Source organism: Equus asinus, chromosome 26 (assembly GCF_041296235.1).
Source record: "Equus asinus isolate D_3611 breed Donkey chromosome 26, EquAss-T2T_v2, whole genome shotgun sequence".
Classification (NCBI taxonomy): Eukaryota; Metazoa; Chordata; class Mammalia; order Perissodactyla; family Equidae; genus Equus; species Equus asinus.
The window spans coordinates 32,554,513-32,572,945 of record NC_091815.1 but is presented as its reverse complement, the minus strand read 5'-3'; the positions used below and the strand labels follow the sequence as shown (position 1 = coordinate 32,572,945).

Below are 18,433 nucleotides of genomic sequence, written 5' to 3'. Positions count from 1 at the left end.
AGACAGATTCTGCAATCAGTTATTGATGTCTGCCATGGGCATGGGGGAGGAATAGTTAAGGCAGTTTTGCAATGAATTTTCTACCCTCCACTTCCTTACTAATTTATTCATTGGTGATTTAATAAGTACCTACAAATGCTCCACCCAAAACTGTGACTTCCCAGAAAGAGACCGGGAAAGGGTCACTGGGCTGAGAATTTGATCTCCCCACCATGAGATTCGCCAACTCAGTCACCAACCCAAAAACCAACGTTTCCTTTACCATGCCTTCGGATCCCTCAGATCTCTTATTCTAGGAGGCAGAAATGACAGCCGCAGAGTTAGTTTGGGGCTCCTTTATTGGTGGTTATGTCACATTTTCCCTCTGTTCTTCACAAAGGACCAACTGATTAGCAAGATGGTGGATAGGGTATTTCTAAAGGTGATCATCTAAGGTTGAAAGATACAATGAAAAAGACGAAGCAGTTTCCAGACTCAATATGTCAGTCTTCCTCTGATGATGTCTTTCTTCCCTTTGAAAATAGAATCAAAAGCCAGCATTCAGGTAATAGGTATGCAATAATGTGAATGAAAAAGGGACAGTATTGATTTTCAAGGCTCAGAAGTAAGAGGAAGCGGCTGAGCCTAGAGTAGTTGGGCAACCCGTCGCCCCTCACCTGGCTCATGGGAGCAAGTAAGTCAATGACCAATGAGCATTTCAACCTCGCCTCTGTTGTAATAGATTTGGGAGAAGGATATCTCAAGAAGATAGTTCTGCTCTGATGGATAGAAGTTGGAGGCTAGGTATTAAAAATGGTCTTAGTCCTAGCTACAGACTGGGGACCACTGTGGGTTTTTTCTAACATCCACCCTGTTAAGAAGGTAGCCAGAGTCCCAAACCTACTTCTGTTCAGGGAAAATGATTTTCCCTAGCATTTTTCACTGCCAAGCCAAATTTCAGGAAAAGTCACTAATTTTGTTGTCATCCATAAGCCACATGCATCCTAAGGGTAAATATTACTTAAACCACCGGAGTTGTCCACTATCTGAGGAAAGGGATTCTGTTTGCTTCTAAATTCCAGAATTATAGAGTGAGTAGGTCAGTCGATCCATGCAGGAGGTCCAGAGAGAATTTCTATAGGCTTTAGAATACTGAAGCCAGAAGGAAAAGACTAGAAAAAAGGACGGATGAAGCTGGTCCTGTGGAGATGATGATTTAGGGGCTGAAGTTCGGGAGGGGGCCCAAATGATGAGGAAGAGAAATGAACCCCGCCTTTTCCTCGGTTAGCCACTCAGTGATGGGGTAATGGAGTGACAACACGGTGTTGATGAAGATCAAGGCTGCCCCACGGAGAGGAGCCCAGGGCGTCCTGGCCCACATTCTGATCTATATCATCCTCCGGGAAACACAGGACGTCCTGACCTGATTCAACCTGATTCGTCTCCAAAATTATATGACCACCCGATAACCAGACCCCATCCCGACTGACACCATTTTATCAACTTTTTTACATGATTTTTCCTTTGTTTTGTAAATAGATAACTCACATACCTATGCCTTATAAATTTAGCCCTACCTTCAGCCCCTTGCACCTCTTCACTGCCCGTGGGTCCTGTCCCCACGCTGCAGCCCTTCACTGCCCGTGGGTCCTGTCCCCACGCTGCAGCCCTTCACTGCCCGTGGGTCCTGTCCCCACGCTGCAGCCCTTCACTGCCCGTGGGTCCTGTCCCCACGCTGCAGCCCTTCACTGCCCGTGGGTCCTGTCCCCACGCTGCAGCCCTTCACTGCCCGTGGGTCCTGTCCCCACGCTGCAGCCCTTCACTGCCCGTGGGTCCTGTCCCTATGCAGCAGCCCTTCACTGCCCATGGGTCCTGTCACCATGCTATTTTATGAATAAAAGAGTACTAATCCCAGACCTTGAGAGTCCAAGAAATCTTTCTTTCAACTCCTGGGCTTGGGGAGCCTGCATCAGTGCCATGGCTTCTGGGGACCAGAGAAGTCTCGGTTATCTGCTTTCGAGGTTGTCTTCTCAGCTCATGCTCCAATTTGAGAAATTCTACTTTCCTAATCTTTCATACCCAAAGCCTCCCAGACTTAAAACTTGGAATGATACCTTTCTGGGTCTGAAAAAGTTTGCCCACCTCCTCCCCCTGCTCTCCTGTTCTACAGAGGCATCCCAATTTCTTCCAGCCTTCTAATTTGGAAAGTTGTGGCAGCCTCCCCCTCAGCTCCACTTTATGTCTGGGAAACGGAGCTCACCTTGCTGAGAACCTCAGCGGAGCAGACATGGTGGCAGGAACATATCTTAACTTCACATCAGCAGTGCCCCCAGGTGTGGCCCCTGCTCTCACCTTTGCATCAGCAATGCCCCCAGGTGTGGCCCCTGCCCTCACCTTTGCATCAGCAGTGCCCCCAGGTGTGGCCCCTGCTCTCACCTTTGCATCAGCAATGCCCCCAGGTGTGGCCCCTGCTCTCACTTTTGCATCAGCAATGCCCCCAGGTGTGGTCCCTGATCTCACCTTTGCATCAGCAATGCCCCCAGGTGTGGTCCCTGATCTCACCTTTGCATCAGCAATGCCCCCAGGTGTGGCCCCTGCTCTCACTTTTGCATCAGCAATGCCCCCAGGTGTGGTCCCTGATCTCACCTTTGCATCAGCAATGCCCCCAGGTGTGGTCCCTGATCTCACCTTTGCATCAGTGATGCACCCAGATTTGGTCCCTGTTCTCACCTCTGCATTAGCAGTACACCCAGGTGTGGTCCTTGTCATAGTTGTAAGAGGTAGCGCACCATAGAAGGTCCTCCTTTGATCCTTTGTTAGTGCAGTTAAAATAATTCTTGTTTTTATAGTTGAACGGGAAGTGGCAGGGAAAGCCGGGAACCAATGAGGAAATTCCTAGGGAGAAGAAGGGAGAAGACAGTGGTTACTCCCAAACCTATACACTAAGGTGAAGGCTTGGGCTTCAGAACCCGCCCTAAAACCAAAATTGGGTCAACATTGGGTGTGATTGTGCTATTTGGGCGCTGCTCAGAGGCTCCCCTTGGAGGGATGAAAGTCGGACCTAAACCTAAATGTCAGAGGAATTTTCTTCCCTCAGAAGTGATTTGAGTTTAGGACTTGGGAAAGAGTGGAGGATAGAAGGAGGGAGTGGCGTCGGGAGACTCAAATCTTTCGACGCTCTGCATGTCCACAAAGGACCACAGAAGCCCAGCCATGAAAAATGTGAGTCGTTCAACACGCAAGTCACCACTTTCCTCGCTAAAGTCCAACAGGGCAACGTTCTGCCTTCCCATTTCAGCTCTCCTACGGTAAACAAGGAGTCCTTGTGGTGGCCCAGGTGGTCCCTCCTTTTGTTGGTGATTTCACTGTTCAAAATGGCCTCAGGCAGACTGCTGGCTAGCGTTTCTAAGCAAGAAGGCTGTGCTGTGCCTTACAGAGGAAATATGTGTGCTGGGTGAGCTTCACGCAGGCATGAGTCACGGTGCTGTGGGCTGCGATTTCAATGGGAATGAACCAACAGGATATATTAAATAAGGTGGTTTTTTTTAAACAGAAACACACATAGAACAAGGTGATGCATGGATTGCTTGACGAAATATTGTGACCAGAGGCTCCCGGAAACCTAACTTCCACTACAAGCAATGGCTCAGTATTCACCAATTCGGTGTTTGAGGCAGCTTTATAGAGCACACCTCCCACCAATAAGGAGAATGGACTGTATCTTCCACTGTGAGCCACTCCTGCTTCTCTCTGACATCCCTGTGGACCACACTCCATCCGACGGCCCCAGACACGCGGAGGACGCTGAACAGAAGTTGGAGATTTGGATCACTCATAAGGAAACGGAGGTGTGAAGGAGAGCCTTGTCCGAGGACAAAATGATACCAAAACACGATCTACCGACCATCGCCCAAGCGGAGAATGGGGAAGACACACTGCCAGGGTTATATCTTCCTTCAGGGAGGGTTTCTTCCCTGATCACCCATCAAATCTACATTTGCTATCCTTTGTTAACAAAAATTATCCAAACCTTGAAATAGAGCAAAAGATTGCCACATGACGTTTTCATGTCATCCTAGACCATTGTCCGTTAGACAAGAGTTAAGCCGCTAAGGGTCACCCGATTCTCTAGCTCAGTGTCAGTGAACTTGTTCTCTAAAGGGCCTGATAGAAGGTGTTTTCGTCTTTTTTTTTTTTTTTTTAGATTTTATTTTTTCCTTTTTCTCCCCAAAGCCCCCCGGTACATAGCTGTGTATTCTTCGTTGTGGGTTCTTCTAGTTGTGGCATGTGGGACGCTGCCTCAGCGTGGTCTGATGAGCAGTGCCATGTCCGCGCCCAGGATTCGAACTAACGAAGCACTGGGCCGCCTGCAGCGGAGCGTGCGAACTTAACCACTCGGCCACGGGGCCAGCCCCATCGTCTTTGTGCATCACACTGTCTCTGTCGCATTGCTTAACTCTGCTGCTGTAGCCGGAAAACAACCACGGACCATCCATAAATGAATGGGTGTGGCCGTGTTCCAATAAAACTTTGTATAATAGACCCTGAAATTTGAATTTCATGTAATTTTCACCTGTCACAAAATGTTGTTCTTCTTTTGATCTTTTACAACCATATAAAAATGTAAAAGCTATTCGTAGGTTGGGGGTTGCACACAAAGAGGGCACATGTGGGATGGAGTTTGCAGACCCCTGATCTAGGGAAATAGAGCTTTGTCTTACTCTCTGCTACCAGTTGGAGGCCCTGACTCTGTGACAATTAGGTGTAACCTGTAGAAGATTGAGTTTTGGTTTTTAGGGCCAGTGATGCTGACTCCTATCAACCCTGTGGAGAGCAGAGCGGAACCCGGCCAGGTCTTTTTGCGCCATCCTCTCCCCTTCTGGCGCTCTATCAGACAATGCTCCGCTGCTATTCATGCCAATTTATTCAGAGGTGGGTGGCCAGGTCTTTCCGAAGGTTGATATGTTGTGAATAACTTTCGTTCAATAGAGATGCCAATAATCTCCCTCTGGTAGACGAGATAACCCCAAGGGTTTGCTTGCCCTTTAAATGTTCACAGATTTTGTATGTAATTTAGCAACTGCTTCAGCTCAGAATTCTTTTCTTCACTGACCATATATATTTCTTGTAGCGTCCTTTGAATTCGTTTTACTATCCTTCAAGTTTCCTTATTCATAGATTCTTAAAAACCTTAGCATGTACTTACTCTGTATTTGTATAAGTGTTAGGTGTTTAACATTTTGGAAATTTCCTTTTGACCCCTTCCTCTTGGATCTTAAGCAGCCCGCATTTTTCCTGTCGCAGTACCACATTGTTTACGCTATTTGTCCATCAGATCCATGAGGACAGGACTCGGCCTTATTCATCGCTATATCCCAGTGCCCAGCACAGGGGCGCACAGTAGGGCTGGAGTAAACGAAGGAAGGAATCCACCCACGTCCACCCAGTCCCCTTCCCCAGATTACTGGTGTCGGCGCAGAGACTCCACTTTCCGTCCTTATCCATGTTCTCTGTGGTTGGGCACCAGAGCTTGTTGCTTTCATTCTCAATGCATTCAGAGATCACATGATTTCTGTAGGTGGAGGGGAAGATGCAGGGTTGGCTGAAAGAATTTCCCCCGTACTCTGAAAATAATCATGGAAAGATTATAGGTTGAGAAGAGATGACGAAAAGGGCTTCCAGTTTTCACACACAAACTGTGTACCATGCTTCACCTCATGAAAGGAAATATAGTATTGAACATTCCCAAACAACTTCTTGGTGATACTATGACTTACATTTTACAGATAAGTGAGAACCTAAGCCATCAACACCCACACAGTTTACTCTCTACGTTAACAAAGCTTTCCTGTTCCACGGGCTTCATTAACACCACTCTGCTAATCTACAAAATTCTTGCCCAGGAACATGACAGTTGCAAATAACTTTATTGTTCATCTCAGGAATTTCTTGAAAAGTTGTTTAAATAAATGTCAGACCTTTAAACTTTTCAATAGATTGCATCAAAACACTGCTTGCTCTTCAAGATTCTTTGAATCCTCAGAAATTTCACCTTGCCATGACCACCAGTTCTAAACTATTCTCTTATGATCCTTACCCAGTCCTAATCACATCCCCACACTGACAGACCCCAAGACCTCATTAATATCCCAACCTTGCCCTCCTCCCTCCGAGACGCTATTAAGACTCTGGCAAGGTAGAGTTTTTTGGTAAGCAAAAAACTCAGTGTTATCTAATTAGACAGGTGGCTTCGATGGTGTTGTAGGAGGAGATAGAATTTGATGCAGGGGATGGGGGGTTAGAGGAGGTACCAACCAGTGATTAAGAGCACGATTTCTAAAGATTAGACTTCCTGGGATCAAATCACAGTTCTGCCCCTTAGCAACTGAAACCCTGTGAGCCTCAGTTTTCCCATCTGTAAAATGAGGCTAATAATCAGATTTACCTCATAGGGGTGGTTGCGGCCGATAAATGAGTTCTTGCATGTGAAGCGCTTTGAACCATGCCCGGAACTTAGCCAATGCTTACTAGAAGTTCAGTGTATTATGGTCTTTATCATTTGAGCCCCGTCTCCCAGCTGGCAAATGGCGACAGCAGAATTCTAACTCAGGTCTCACTTTTCAAAGCTCATGTTTTGACTCCTGATAGGGAAGGAGGAGAACTCACATTTCTTAGGCACCCGGAATATCCAAGACGCCATGTTAGATCCTTGATGAAAGTGAACTCTAATCTTTACACAACCCTTGAAGTCAGTTCTCATTTTGCAGGTAACAAAACTGACCAAGAGATTTAATATCTTTCCCACTGTAGTGGGGGAAGCCAGAGCCAACGGGTCCCTTTTCTTCCAGTATCTTTTCTTGGGCATCTGTTTGGTGATTTAGACAAATTATAATCTGTCACCCCCATCAGAATTGGCTCTGAGGAGCTTGACTGGCAGGAAGGATAAACAGAAGTCTAGATATTAAGATTAGAGTCAAGTTGCAATAAGATTTGAGATGGATTTAGAACTATACACAGTGTTATGATATTATCATAAAATTGATATCCTAATCCATCTGTTTGGTCTAGGATTTGTAAATGCCTAAGATGATGGGTGTGTTAATGATAGAATTTAGAGTCAAGCATGGAGATGGAGGCAGAGTTGGACTTGGGCGAAAAATTGGGTTAAGCAATAGGGCAGAGTTATGGTGAGATTTAAGGATAAAGTTGGTTTAGGGTTAAGGACACAAGTGATGGATGGCTAGAGTTAGGGAAAAAATTAAGGTTTAATATGGGATTAGGATTTTTTGAGTGATAAGGGAAAATATAAGTAGGATTTTATACGGGAATAAGTGTGCCCTTGGATACGTGTCTTGCACATATTTTCATTTCTATGGAGACAACAGTGCTCAGAGAGAAATCATGGGCTTTGAGCCATTTGGACTTGAATCCAAATTCTAATTCTGCCTTCACCTAAGAGTGTGACCTTAGGCTTGACTTAATTTTACTGGGACCATTTATTGAATGGGCAAAAACCCAGCATCTCATGGAGCTTTCATGGGAAGATTCAAAGGATACTGTGTACAGAGCTCCTGGATCAGGGTCTAATACAGAGAAGGCACTAGAACAAATGGAGGTCACTATTAAATTAAGAGTAGACCCAGAATTAAGATTAGATGTTAACTGCATTGAAATACAGTTAAGGACCGGCATTGGGTGAATCTGGCTATTGTCAATTCTAGAAACAGAAATACTTGAAAACCAATATCAGGACTACAGCCCATGTTGTCAGTTTTCAGAACAACGGATTTTTCAAGGCTGGCACTGGGGACTCGGGGGAACGTGGCCTCAGGAGATTCCTGTCTCTCGTGGTTGTCATAGCATACTCTGAGAAGACACTTGGTCCCAAGAAGTATTTCTCCTAGTTGCCCTGCTCTCCACTCTGCCACCATCCTCTCAGGAGGATCATGGCTGCCTACCCTCCTCCCCACTAAACACCCCATCCTTGCTACAATGCCTCACCATTTATTTCACAGTATTTCCACTGCTGCTTCTCGTCAAAGCTGGAGGTTACTGAGCACCACAGCTTTCCGAAGAAGCTGCCTTCCGCGATGCAGTTGTCATGGGACTTTCCTCGATAGATGAAAGGGAAGATGCAGCGTGGGTAATCTGTACAGAAAGCAGACCATGAGGGGTTTGGCTCTCTATAGTCAATCACAGGACAGTCATTTAATCATCAACCAGCCAATCAATCAACTGCCAAAGTATAGGACAAACATCAGGTCTGGAAGAGACTTGGTACATTCCTTTCATCAAGCACTTAGTAAAGAAAGCCTACACCAACTACTTTCACTCTCAAAGCTTCTCCAATAGGTTCCCCATCTCAACCCATGGCGCCACCACCTGTTGAACAAACAAACTTAACATGCTTCACAAAGCGTCTTAAAAACAAATCTGTCACAATCACCAAAAGACCTGTAGGAACAAAGTCAAGACAAAGAATTTTGAGGGCTTATGACCAACAGATGAAGTCAAGATCTTGAGATACCAAAAAAAAAAAAAAAAAGTTGAGATTACAGAAAAACATCAAATGTCAGAGAAGTCAAACACAGGAAAGTTATCTGGGTGCTCGTGCCTTGTTGCAACTTCCATAAACAGACTGAATTTCCCACCACAAATTTAATACAACAAATATAGCTTCTGACGTTATGTTTATAGTGGGTGCACTTACTTTGCGTGCAATGAGGGAATCAGGGTCATTTGGGAGCGATGGAGGGCCTCTCATAGGTGAAGCAGTGTCATAGGTGAAGGCTTCCTCCAGCAGGTGACATTTGAGAAGAGATCTGCACGCTGTGGAGAAGCCAGACGTGCAAAAATCTGGGGGGAGTGAGTTCTGAGTCGAGGGAATAAAAGTCTGAGGCGTTCAAGAACAGGAAGGAGTTCCAGATATTTGAGAAACATGGTGGCCAATGGAACTGGAGCTCAGTAGGCAAGGAGGAGAGTGGTAGAAGATGAGGACAGAGATGGGGCAGGTCACACAGAGCTTTGCAGACCCAGTGACAGGGTTTCTTTTCCTTTTTTTTTTCTATTGACTTGTGTGAGTTCTTTATATATTTTGAATATTAACCCCTTATCAGATATATGTTTTGCAAACATTTTCTCCCACTGCATAGGTTGCCTTTTCGTTTTGTTGATGGTTTCCTTTGCTGTGTGTAAGCTTTTTAGTTTGACGTCATCCCACTTGTTTATTTTTTATTTTTTGCCTTTGCTTTTAGTATCAAATCCAAAAAATCATCACCAAGACTGATGTCAAGGAGCTTACCTCCTATGTTTTCTTTTAGAATTTTTAATGGTTTCAGGACTTCAGTTCAAGTCTTTAATCATTTTCAGTAGGTTTTTGTGTGTGGTGTAAGATCGGGGTCCAGTTTCATTCTTTCACATGTGGCTGTCCAGTTTTCCCATCATCATTTCTGAAGAGACTATCCTTTCCCCATTGTATAGTCTTGGCCCCTTTGTCATAAATCAATTGACCCTGTATGTGTGGGTTTATTTCTGGCCTCTCTGTTCGGTTCCATTGATTTGTGTGTCTGTTTTTACACCAGTACCATAGTGTTTTGATTACTATTATTTTGTTATATAGTTTGCAATCAGGAAATGTGATGCGCCCAGCTTTGTTTTTCTTTTACGAGATTGCTTTGGCTGTTGAGGATAGGGGTATTCTTCTAAGTGAGATTGTGAGCCGTAGACGGGCATGAGCAGAGGAGAGGCATTACTTGACTTCACATTGTAAAAAGATTCCTCTGTCTAATGTGTGGGAGATAGATTGGAGGGAGGCAAGGGGATTTGGGGAGGCCAGTTAGCAACTTTTTCGGGCAAAAGAGCGGATGGTGATTTGGAGAAGGGTGGAAGCAATGGAAAGATGGGACGAAGCTGAAGTTGGCATCTATTTCGAAGGCAGAGCTCATTGGCTAGTTGATGGCTTAGATTTGAAGTGAGAGGGAAAGAAGAATCAGGAATGACTCTGACTCTTCTGGTTTGTGCAGTGGTGGCCTCTCCTGCTTGCTGAGGAAGCCTGCAAATTAGCAAAAAACAAACAAACAAACAAAAACCCCTCTGCACAGCAGTATACTTCTAATGATATAAGTATCTTAAGCTAACATCTCTGGGAATTGTCATAGACACACCTGTTTTCGATTTCACTATTCTGCTCATGAGGTAAGACTGAGAAGGAACATCCTGCAAGGCATTATTTGGGAATGCCCGTGGGACACCACTCACCCACTTTTGTGGTCGAAGGCTAAGATGGGAAAGCTGTTCAGAGGTGGTGAGAAAGCTGCCAGTTCTGAGTCCAAAGAGAAGTACTTGGTTCGGAAACCAGAGCCGAGGGAGGGGACTCAAAAGGCATCTGAACACGAGCCCTAGATGGTTTGGCTGAAAGAGCCTTCATCAAAAGCGGGTTGTGGAATTCTTTCATTTGTTCTAAACAATGATATAGTAGAAATAAATATCTCTAGGTCCCGATTGTGTCTATCTATACAGCTTCTGCACAGTTTTGCTCCCTTTTTTACGTGTTAAGAATGTTTGGGGACCTCTTTTACACAATTTAAAAAAAAAAGGAAAATGTCCATTTCTAATTTTCTAATTCAATTTCAACCAGTTGATCCTGATTTGCATTGCTTGAACTGAAGTGGAAGTTTTCAACAAAGGTGGTATTGCTTCCAGGTTTTGCTTTGTTTTTTTCATGTAGGGGGTTATTATTATTTTTTTTTTTTTTTGAGGAAGATTAGCCCTGAACTAACATCTGCCACCAATCCTCCTCTTTTTGCTGAGGAAGATTGGCCCTGAGCTAACATCCATGCCCATCTTCCTCTACTTTATATGTGGGATGCTGCCACAGCATGGCTTGACCAGTGGTGCCATGTCCACACCCGGGATCTGAACCAGCAAACCCCCAGCCACAAAAGCGGAGGATGTGAACTTAACCGCTGGGCCACCAGGCTGTGGGGGCATTTTTAAAATAGTCATTTTTAGCTCTTGTGATCAAAGAGATTCTGCCTAGATGTACAAGCCTCTGGCTACTTTTTAATGTCTTTTAGGTTAGTTATGGTCATGCATGCTTGTTACTTTAATCTCAATTTCTTTCATTTTATTTATGTCTTACATTGCAGTCAAGGAATAATGTTGATTTATTTTGAAATTATGAACATAGGTAATGTTATTTATAAATTTCATTTCAGGATAGTAAAAGGGATCTTGTATTTATTATAGAAGGGGGGCCTTTGATCGAAGAGAGTCAAGAACAGTGATACCAGGGAAAAAGCAAATCCTAAATATTCAAAAGCTGGATATGTAGGAACAATTTAAATGTCCAACAATAGGATATTGGTTAAAACAAATTAAGTGTCTTTTGTACTGTGCACAAAAAAATAGAAATCATATAATTGTCAAAAATGTCTTGGGCTTTGAGAAAAGAAAATCCCTTTTCTTTTATACTTTGTTTCTTTTTTCCATATTAATTTAGGAAATTAAGAAAGAGACAAAGAATACAATGGTTCCCTCTGGTTAATGGTCTTACAATATCATAAGATCTTCATTCAGATAGAACCATTTTTTTTTTGTTGTTTTTTTGTTTTTGGTGAGGAAGATTGTTCCTAAGCTAACATCCGTGCCAATCTTTCTCTGTGTTTTGTATATGGGATGCCACCGCAGCATAGCTTGATGAGCGGTGTGTAGGTCTGCACCTGGGGTTCGCCCGTTTGGATCCGAACCTGTGAACCCCGGGCCGCCAAAGCGGCATGCAGGAACTTAACCACTACGCCACCAGGCCAGCCCCAAGTAGCACCATTTTTAACACCATCATTGTTACCATTATTACCCATCATTAAGATTCAGTGTTTGACCTCCTTGAGCATTTTCTATGCATGTATACATACTATAACTTGTCTGCAAAAATATGATCATATTATACACATTCACGCATTCTCTTTTGTAACCAATCCTTTTGAGAAACTTGCTGGTGGGACAGTATGGCACCACTCACCTTCCGTCATGCAGTTCTTCCACTGCCCGTCATAAATGGCTCGGGTCGCACACCAAGGGAAGAAGCTATTGGTTTTGGTGCAAGAGAAGTAAGTAGACCCCTTGTAGACGAAGGGAAAGACACAAGCATCTTTATTATCTGAAGGACAGAGAGACAAAGCAGGAGGGGATTAGTCACAATGAATGAGCCCAGGACGAGTCTTGGTTTGGTTCTCATGGTACTCTGAAGGCTACACGTGTAGTCTTAGCATCCAGCTTCCTAACGACTCTCAGGGTGAGTCAAGTTTAGGTTTGGATCAAGAGTATTCGGGGAAGAATTTCATAAACAATGAAGGCAACCAAGATATACTGTTCCTTCAGACCAGCGTTTCTCAGAGTGGGAACCACTAATGTCGCACAAGATAAATTTGGTGCATCACAAGTTCACGTTATGTAATGTAGGGGACACACGTTAAATAATTTCGAAGCACAGACTGAAAAACAATTTCCTTTTTCAGTGCTTTTTTAAATCCTTCTGATTACACAGAAGAGAAAGCTTCAATTTAATGCTAGTATTTGTCTACCATATCTCTAATACTTAATAATCTCCCTTTTTAACAAAAAAGAGGGCAGGACTCAGGCTCAAAGCCTTATTCAGACAATGGTATCTAGTAGAATTTAATAATAGGATTTTGTTTTCAGACTATTTATTTTTATTTGCACTTCCTATTTATGGCAAGTGGTACTGCTTTTATAGATGACAGAGCTGATGTTAACCATTCTTTTAAAATAAGCGCATTAAAGTGAAGAAAAGTGAGCACAGTTAAAGAGAAATGTTCAGTGCTGGGGGATGCAGATGTGGCGAATATTGAGGAGGTGGTACTTGGATGACTAAAGTTTAGGAAACACAACGCTTGACCTTTTTATTCTTCTGTATGAGGACAAAGACTTTATCTTTTATACGACGTATCATCGGAACTCAGAAAAGTGACTTTCTCATAGAAGATGCTTAAGAAATAACTGATGGAATAAAATAAGTTTGGAAAATGCCGTGTGAAATAAAGTTAAACAGGTTTCTCTAATGAAGGGATGCTGGTGTTGAGCAGGAGGGCAGGCAGATGCCCCTGAACATAGAATTAAGGTTATCCTTGGGAGTTGTTAGTAAGAATCAACACATAATAGATGCTATTAGCCATCTGCAAAGTAATTCAGCAGATGGTCTAAGCTTCTTAACTAGGTTAAAATCCTCCGTAATCGGTGCCCTGCTGACCTCTCTGTTCTCACTGCCTGATTAACATTTCCTTGACCTTACTCTATGTTCTTTCTTGTCTCTGGGGTTTTGCTCGTCGCCTTCATCCTGTCCCAGATGCCTTTGCTCTCTTCCTAGCTTTACCCCCTGCTACACACCCATGAAGACTTGGTTCAGTCAGGATTCATACTCTTTCTCACTCTTATAATACTCTGAGTTGATCTCTATAAATGTATTTACCAATTTTTAAAAGAATGTAATTATCTTTTTATAGATCTATCTCTCCCATTCACTGTGAGATCTCTGAGTAGGGTCTGGGTTTTACTTATTGTTGTTTCTGGCCCATAACACAGTGCCTGGCACTTAAGAATCACTCAATAAATGTGTATTGAATAAACTTGTCTGGAGATACGTGTGGAGGGGACTTGGGGGTGCACCGTGTTTCACACAAGACTGTGGTGGGTGGTCTCAGGAAGGCATGATGGGACTGAGATGATAACTGGAAAAGCTGATGCTCAGTCAAGTACATTGTGCCCTGTCTGAATAAACAGTGAGTTCTTAACCTGTTAGAGACTTGCCAGTTCTTTTGAGAACCCAGATCTTCTCTGTAGGAAGATGGTTATTTGCCTTTGTGGTAGAGACTGCTGTGTGGCCACCAGAACCAGCTTGGTTTTCCTCCCAAACACACTGCTAAACTACATTTCCCAGACTCCCTTGCAGTTGACCATCACGTGAGTTCTGGCCAGTGGAAGTGGGAGGAAGTGATGTATGTCACTGCCTGACCTGACCAAAAAACCTCTCCTCCAAGATCTTCCAGACTCTCTTGATTCTTGTCTATCAGCTAAAAGCAAAGAATGCACTGAGTTCTCTGATGCTTCAAGGGATGGCTGAGCCACAAAATGAAAGGGGCTTGAATCCCTGCTGACCAGATGCACCCTCACTGCATGACCCAGGTGTGTGACAGAGTAATGAAGGGAGGTTTTTCAGGAACTGAGACCCCTTGTGTAGGTCAGACCAGTTGAGACCACCAGCCCATCAACTAGGCCTGCACGAATGCCTGGTGTGACGTTTTTCATGTCAAAGGGCTGAAAACTCCACCCTCAGATCATACTAACACCACCATCTTGTGAACATGAATCCTATGAAGAGCCATGAAGCTTGACTACACCTGTGCACATCATCAATGGGCTCACTTCTCCTTACCTCCAATCATCTATCTCCACACTTTAGACTGTCCTGTCCCTCATCCCATAAATTTTGCCCCAAGCCCCATGTCAGGGAGACAGACATGAGGGCATATTCCCCCTGTCTCCTTGCAGATCAACATAGCAATAAAGCTGTTTTCTTTTCCCAAAGACTGATGCCATCATAATTGCCTTTTTAAATTGCCCATCAGGGAGGAGAACCCCAGTTTTGTACAGGTACAACTGGACTTTGTAGGAGCAAGAAATAAAGTACTATTGTGTTAAGCTGCTGGTAGTTTAGATTTTGTATGTTACAATAGTTATTCTCACTATCCTGATAAATATACACCTTTTTAAAATATAAATCCAGGGTTTCATGGACTTTAGGCCATGCCCAGTGACCCTAAGGTAGGAATCTCTGGAATATAGAATAAGATCATTGAAAGGGACTTCATGAAATCAAAGTGCATGAATATGGGAGTGTTTCTTGAGCCTTATACAAGGAGAAGGACTTGTCAGGCAGAAAGGATTCTAATTGTGGAGAATGTTTCCCCACAGCTTGGGTGAACTATATATGATCAAGTTCTCTCTTTGTTCTGCTTCCTTGCTTACCATACAATCTTTGGGTGATTAATTTAGATTCCTAGATACATTAGGAATGTAACCTCACCTCCCCTAGAATGCCTACTATTTAAAAAAAGCAGAAAGTAACAAGTGTTGGCAAGGATGAGGAGAAATTGGAATTCATGTTTACTGTTGATGAGAATGTAAAATGATACAGCTGCTATGGAAAATAGTATGGCAGTTTCTCAAAAAATTAAAAATAGAATTACCATATGACCCAGAAATTCCACTTCTGGGGACATAGCCAAAAGAATTGAAATCAGATTCTCAAAGACAGATTTGTAACACCCATTTTCATAGCAGCATTATTCACAATAGCCAAAAGGTGGAAACAGTCCATGTGTCCATCAGTGGATGAATGGATAAACAAAATGTGGTATATCCATACAATGGAAGATTATCCAGCCTTAAAACATAGGAAAATTATGATGCAGGATAAACATGGATGAAACTGGAGGACCTAAGTGAAATAAGCCAGTCACAAAAAGACAGATACTATATAATTCTTCTTAGATGAGTCATGGAAACAGGAAGTAGAATGGTGATTGCCAGGGGCCAGAGGGAGGGGTGGGGGTGGCCATTGTTTAATGGATACAGAGTTTTAATTTTGCAAAATGAAAAGAGTGCTGGAGATTGGTTGCACAACAATGTGAAATGTAGTTAACATTCCTGAACTCTACACTTAAAAATGGTTAAGATGGTAAATTTTATGTTCTGTGTATTTTACCACAGTTTTTAAAAAAAGATTGTAAAGGGAGTGTCCAAATTGGGGGTCTGAGGATTCAGTCCATTGGAATTATAGAGCCCCCCTTTTTAATTAACATATTTACATTCCCCCCGCCATGTGCCGAGCATTATGACAGAAGCTTGTGTCCATTATTTTATCTTCAAAATACCGCCATGAGGTAAATGCTGTTATTCACCTTTCATAGGTTGAGAACTGACTTCAGCGAGGTTACATTGCTTGACCAAAGTCACACAGAGAATAAATGGCAGATCCAGGGTCCAAACCCCAGGTCTGTTTGAGATTTCTACCAAGCCATCTCCTCTCTGCATGGATCCAGGAATGTTTACTTTGGCCTATTTGTTCTTTCCAGTTTCCAAATCCTCCCCATCATTTTCCAGTATACTCACTTCCACTGGTCTCATAGGAGTAGAGGAGGAAGGTCATCCATCCCAACAGGTAACGGGACCATTGGTTCATCTTGGCTGGTCCTCTTCTTTCTGGATCAAAGGAAGACAAAAATTTTGCTTCTGCGGTCCCTTTCCTCTTCCACTAACTCCCATGTTTGATGTCATGCCTCCCATTTTTCTTTCTGTCCCCAGAGAGTAATAAGGAATAACTTATTCTTACAGAAAGTAAAAAATATATACTGTCATTAAGGAGTGGAAGGTGTGATGGAAAAGAGAGACATAGCATTTGTCGAGTATTACCATATTCCAGGCTAAATGTGCAAGACACTAAGACGCCATTTAGTTCTCACAAAGCAAGTGTACATATTTTTAATCCCCATTTTGCAGATGAGGAAGTTGAGGCTCAGAGAAGCCAAGTAATCTGCCTGAGTTGGTGACACAGGGAAATGGCAGGATTCTAAACCATATAAATGGCTCCAAGGCTCTACTCATCATGAGAACCTGACCTATAGCCTTAAACCCTCCTCATGGATTACACCCATCTCCTTGGCTGGATATAAAGTACTCTGACAATCAGCGTTTACTATCCTCATCAACCATAATTTCTAGTGGCTCTGTCTACCTCCATGCCATTTCCTCAATGACGCCTACATACACCTTCTCAGCAGGAACATCCCAGGGGTTAGAATTGGTGGCCTGGGTTTGCTTGAGGTTCAGCTCCTATTACCCCTTCTGCTACTGGCTGCCAGTTATTGAGTGCCTCCTGTATGCCGGATGTTCTAAATTTTGTGTCCACAATCCAATTACCTCCTTCCAACAACCTAAGGAACAGGCGTGATCATCCCCATTCTGCAGAAGAGGGAAACTGAGATCTGGGAGGTTAGTAACTTACCTGAGGACCACAGATGGTAAGTGACAGATCTCAGATTCAACTGCAGACCTGTCTACATCAGTGTCAGAGTTCTTCAGCTCCATGAACCACTTCCCCTCTATGTGCCTTTCTTTCCTTATCTGCAGAGTATAGGCTAATAATGCCTGCCTCTCAGGGTGGCCATGAGGATCCAATCAGATCCTGAAGGAAGAGTGTTTTTCAGTTGTAAATTGTTGATTGTGTTTACGAATAATTAGAGCAAAGGTCAGGGCAGCTCAAGGGAGAGAGCAGATGGCAGACTCTTAGATAACAATCCCAACCCAGATAATGGGTTGGGCATCAAAATTGCAAAGCCATTGATTCAGCTCTTCCAACAGGTAGGTGGTACCCCTGAGCACCTGAGTCTCAGAAACACACCTTTCAGCACTCGGCTCTCCTGCTACATATGGGAGCATCTTTTTTACTTTTCTTGTTATTCTCAACCACAGCACCATGCCTCAGACATGCTTTTCCTGAGTGACGTCTCATTCTCTGCCCACCTGGGTTGGACTGTAACGCTGGCTGGTGGTTCAGACTCTGGAGCTGGACCCGCATTTGACTGTGGAGGCTGGCGGGTCCGGGTTCAAAACTTGGCTCCACCATTTACTGCCTGGGTCACCTTGAACAAATTACTTAAATTCTCCAAGCCTCAGCTTCATCATCTGAAAAAGATGAGGATACTAATCCTATCGACCATTTAGGTTTGTTATGATGATTAACGGTGATCATAAAAAATAACAAATGCTCGAGTGCTATGCACTATTATTCTAAGTTATTATAATCCTGATATTAGCCCAGAGTGGCAGATACTATCATTACCCCCATTGCATAGATGGGGAAGCTGAGGCACAGGAAGCTTAGGCACCTTGCTGAGGATCACAAACCTTGTAAGTGGTTGAGCTCCCAGCTGAACCTGGACAATCCAACTCCAGACACTGGGCTCTTAGCTGCCATATGATCCTGCTTCTAGGCTTAGCATGGGATCTACCGTGTGCTGAGAATTCTATAAATATGAGCCAAAATAGTATCATTGGTCATAATAGATTTCTCCAGCCAAACTGCGCTTCTATGTGTCAGAATTGTATTTTCACCTGCCTCCTGGACTGTCCATCTAGATGCCCCTCAAGCACCTCAAATTCCAGATTTGGCTTTTGAGATGCAGCCCAAAGTATCTTATCTCCCCCTCGCCACACACACACACACACACACACACACATTACTTAATTTAATTGTACTATATTTGCTGTGGTCTGAATGTTTGCATCCCCCCAAAATACACGTGCTGAAATCCTAACCCCCAAAGTGATGGTATTAGGAGATGGGGCCTTTGAGAAACGATTAGATCATGAGGGTGGA

The 18,433-nt window shown here is 43.6% G+C and overlaps 1 protein-coding gene across 1 annotated transcript; it reads right to left on the bottom strand.

The window, feature by feature from the left end:
• Nucleotides 1-2,716: 2,716 nt before the first annotated feature.
• On the bottom strand, nt 2,717-17,172 carry ELSPBP1 (epididymal sperm binding protein 1). Its single transcript, XM_070499514.1, has 6 exons — nt 17,060-17,172; nt 16,168-16,257; nt 11,999-12,136; nt 7,981-8,127; nt 5,445-5,603; nt 2,717-2,874 (listed from the first exon to the last, which is right to left on the bottom strand). The coding sequence occupies exons 2-6, from the start codon at nt 16,235-16,237 to the stop codon at nt 2,717-2,719; spliced, it is 672 nt and encodes a 223-aa protein (XP_070355615.1). The 5' UTR covers nt 16,238-16,257; nt 17,060-17,172.
• Between the last annotated feature and the right edge of the window lie 1,261 nt (nt 17,173-18,433).

What these genes read in the sequence shown, in the direction of transcription:
- ELSPBP1 (XM_070499514.1), bottom strand. Translation starts at nt 16,237, where the DNA reads ATGAACCAATGGTCCCGTTACCTGTTGGGATGGATGACCTTCCTCCTC. An exon ending in GAAGAACTGCATGACGGAAG is followed by an intron (nt 8,128 to 11,998) that starts GTGAGTGGTGCC and finishes CTTTCTGTACAG; the next exon opens with ATTACCCACGCTGCATCTTC. An exon ending in GAAATACTGTGAAATAAATG is followed by an intron (nt 5,604 to 7,980) that starts GTGAGGCATTGT and finishes GATTATTTTCAG; the next exon opens with AGTACGGGGGAAATTCTTTC.